The sequence below is a fragment of the Coniophora puteana genome (genome assembly GCF_000271625.1).
Source record: "Coniophora puteana RWD-64-598 SS2 unplaced genomic scaffold CONPUscaffold_1, whole genome shotgun sequence".
NCBI classification, from domain to species: Eukaryota; Fungi; Basidiomycota; class Agaricomycetes; order Boletales; family Coniophoraceae; genus Coniophora; species Coniophora puteana.
The window spans coordinates 1,289,229-1,290,968 of NW_006913053.1; the positions used below are offsets into that span (position 1 = coordinate 1,289,229).

General features: G+C 45.0%; 1 protein-coding gene across 1 annotated transcript; it reads right to left on the bottom strand.

Moving 5' to 3' along the window:
• Window positions 1-1,281: 1,281 nt before the first annotated feature.
• CONPUDRAFT_68847 (uncharacterized protein) lies at window positions 1,282-1,740 on the bottom strand (the record flags this gene model as incomplete). Its single annotated transcript, XM_007764481.1, has 3 exons — window positions 1,282-1,432; window positions 1,460-1,560; window positions 1,630-1,740. The coding sequence occupies 3 exons, from the start codon at window positions 1,738-1,740 to the stop codon at window positions 1,282-1,284; spliced, it is 363 nt and encodes a 120-aa protein (XP_007762671.1).

Consider the following 1,740-nt stretch of genomic DNA (forward strand, 5'->3'; position numbering starts at 1 on the left):
GTTCGTGGTCGTTGAGGAGGACGATGTCAAAGGGGTCTTAGTAAGTTGTCAACAACAACGAGGTTCTTAGTCTGAGTGGGTGTCTTAGTTTGTGTACTAGGTTGTATCAAGAGTGGTATCAGATTGACTAGTATTTCTAAGGTAGGACTAGCTTGCGTTACATGGGCGAGCAGAGCGAGCCTTATATACTAAGATACGAATGCGCACAGACCATTTCCTATTATATCGAACAAGTTAGAGGTCCTGCCTCTTTAGGGATGAGAAAGAAAAGCATGTCATAACACCCTTCGCCATGGGTATACTTTTTTCTTGTCAATTACTGGGATGCTGTGGTTGATGGCACGGAGCGGTGGTAGTTCTGTGTTGTCTGCTTTTGCACAGAGTGGAGCTGCTAACTTGCGTAGGTATTCCCTGGCCTTACTAACCTTGTCTTTCAGAAATGACACTGCCTTGGATTCAACCACCACGACACCCTCCCCCTTTATTGGAAGAGGCTGCTGAGCAAACCTTCGACTGGCTGAATGCGATGCTTACCTGATGCTGGTACAGAAATGGTGTGCCCAGGATGAGGTCATAATTCTGTAAGTTCATAATATCAAATCAATGTTTGTAGTCTGTGCCTTGATATTGAAAATATGCAGTGATGCTATGGTTGATGCGAGTACAAGAACCTTAAGCCGCAAACTGCACTGTGAGTGGCTTTTCCAGCTGCTCCTTCTTTTGCTTCAACTGATTGGCAAAATTATGCAACATGAAGTCTGCCAATGAACCAGAGTCAAGCAGAGCACGGGCTGGCTGCCCGTCAATATGTACCACAACTACCAGCAGGCTTGGGACATGGTGCCAAAAATCCTTGGTGACACCCGCGTTATGCACCAACATGGGAATCCTTTGGGGTGCCACTGCTGTGAAGTTGGCTTCAATACTGTTGTTGTCACTGTCTCTGCCCTCAATTATAAGGTAGTCAAATTCAGGACTGGGATAGAGTAGGTGGCTTATGTCTTTGAGATAGCTGTCCAAAGGTGTCAGCCATTCTCAATCCATTCATTGCATTGCCCTGGTCTCAATATCCCAGTCTTGCTCCCAGTGTTGTGCCTCTTGGATCAAGTGGAGGAGTTTGTCTGTCAACCATTGCAGGTGTTTCTTGTACCAATTTAGTAAGTCAAACTTTGGGCGACACATGACCCAGTCATTTAGCCTGATTTCATATCTGAATCGATTGTCATAGATTTCATAGCAGTATATTCCTGCATTCTATTTACAGGAGATCTTTGCCAGCCCTTAATAATTGATTCCATCAGGCCCAACAGGTGCTAGTGCCATGAGGTATTTGGCAATGAATTGGGGCATCACATTGCCCATGCATGTCCATCTATTCTGGTGTGTGAGACTTCGGGCTTGCTTCTTGATGGTTTTCTTAGGAACACCCATCCTGCAAGACTGTTCTTAAGTTCAGTACCATTTGTCCATGCAGAACAATGGTTCTAGTAACCATTCTTGGTCGATTAACAGTACATGCCATCCCCATTGTTCCGAATATTCCTGGTCATGCAGGAAGAACTGATCAAAATATAGTCCCAGCAGCTCCAATCAAAACTGTTGAGGGGACAGCAGTGAGTCTTCGCCTACATCATCAACAGGGTAATACTTCCCTGTCAGGATTTTGAGAGCTTTTTCAAGTAGTGGATCCCCAAAATCAACATACTTGCGTCCATCGGATGTGTCGACATATCCAATCAT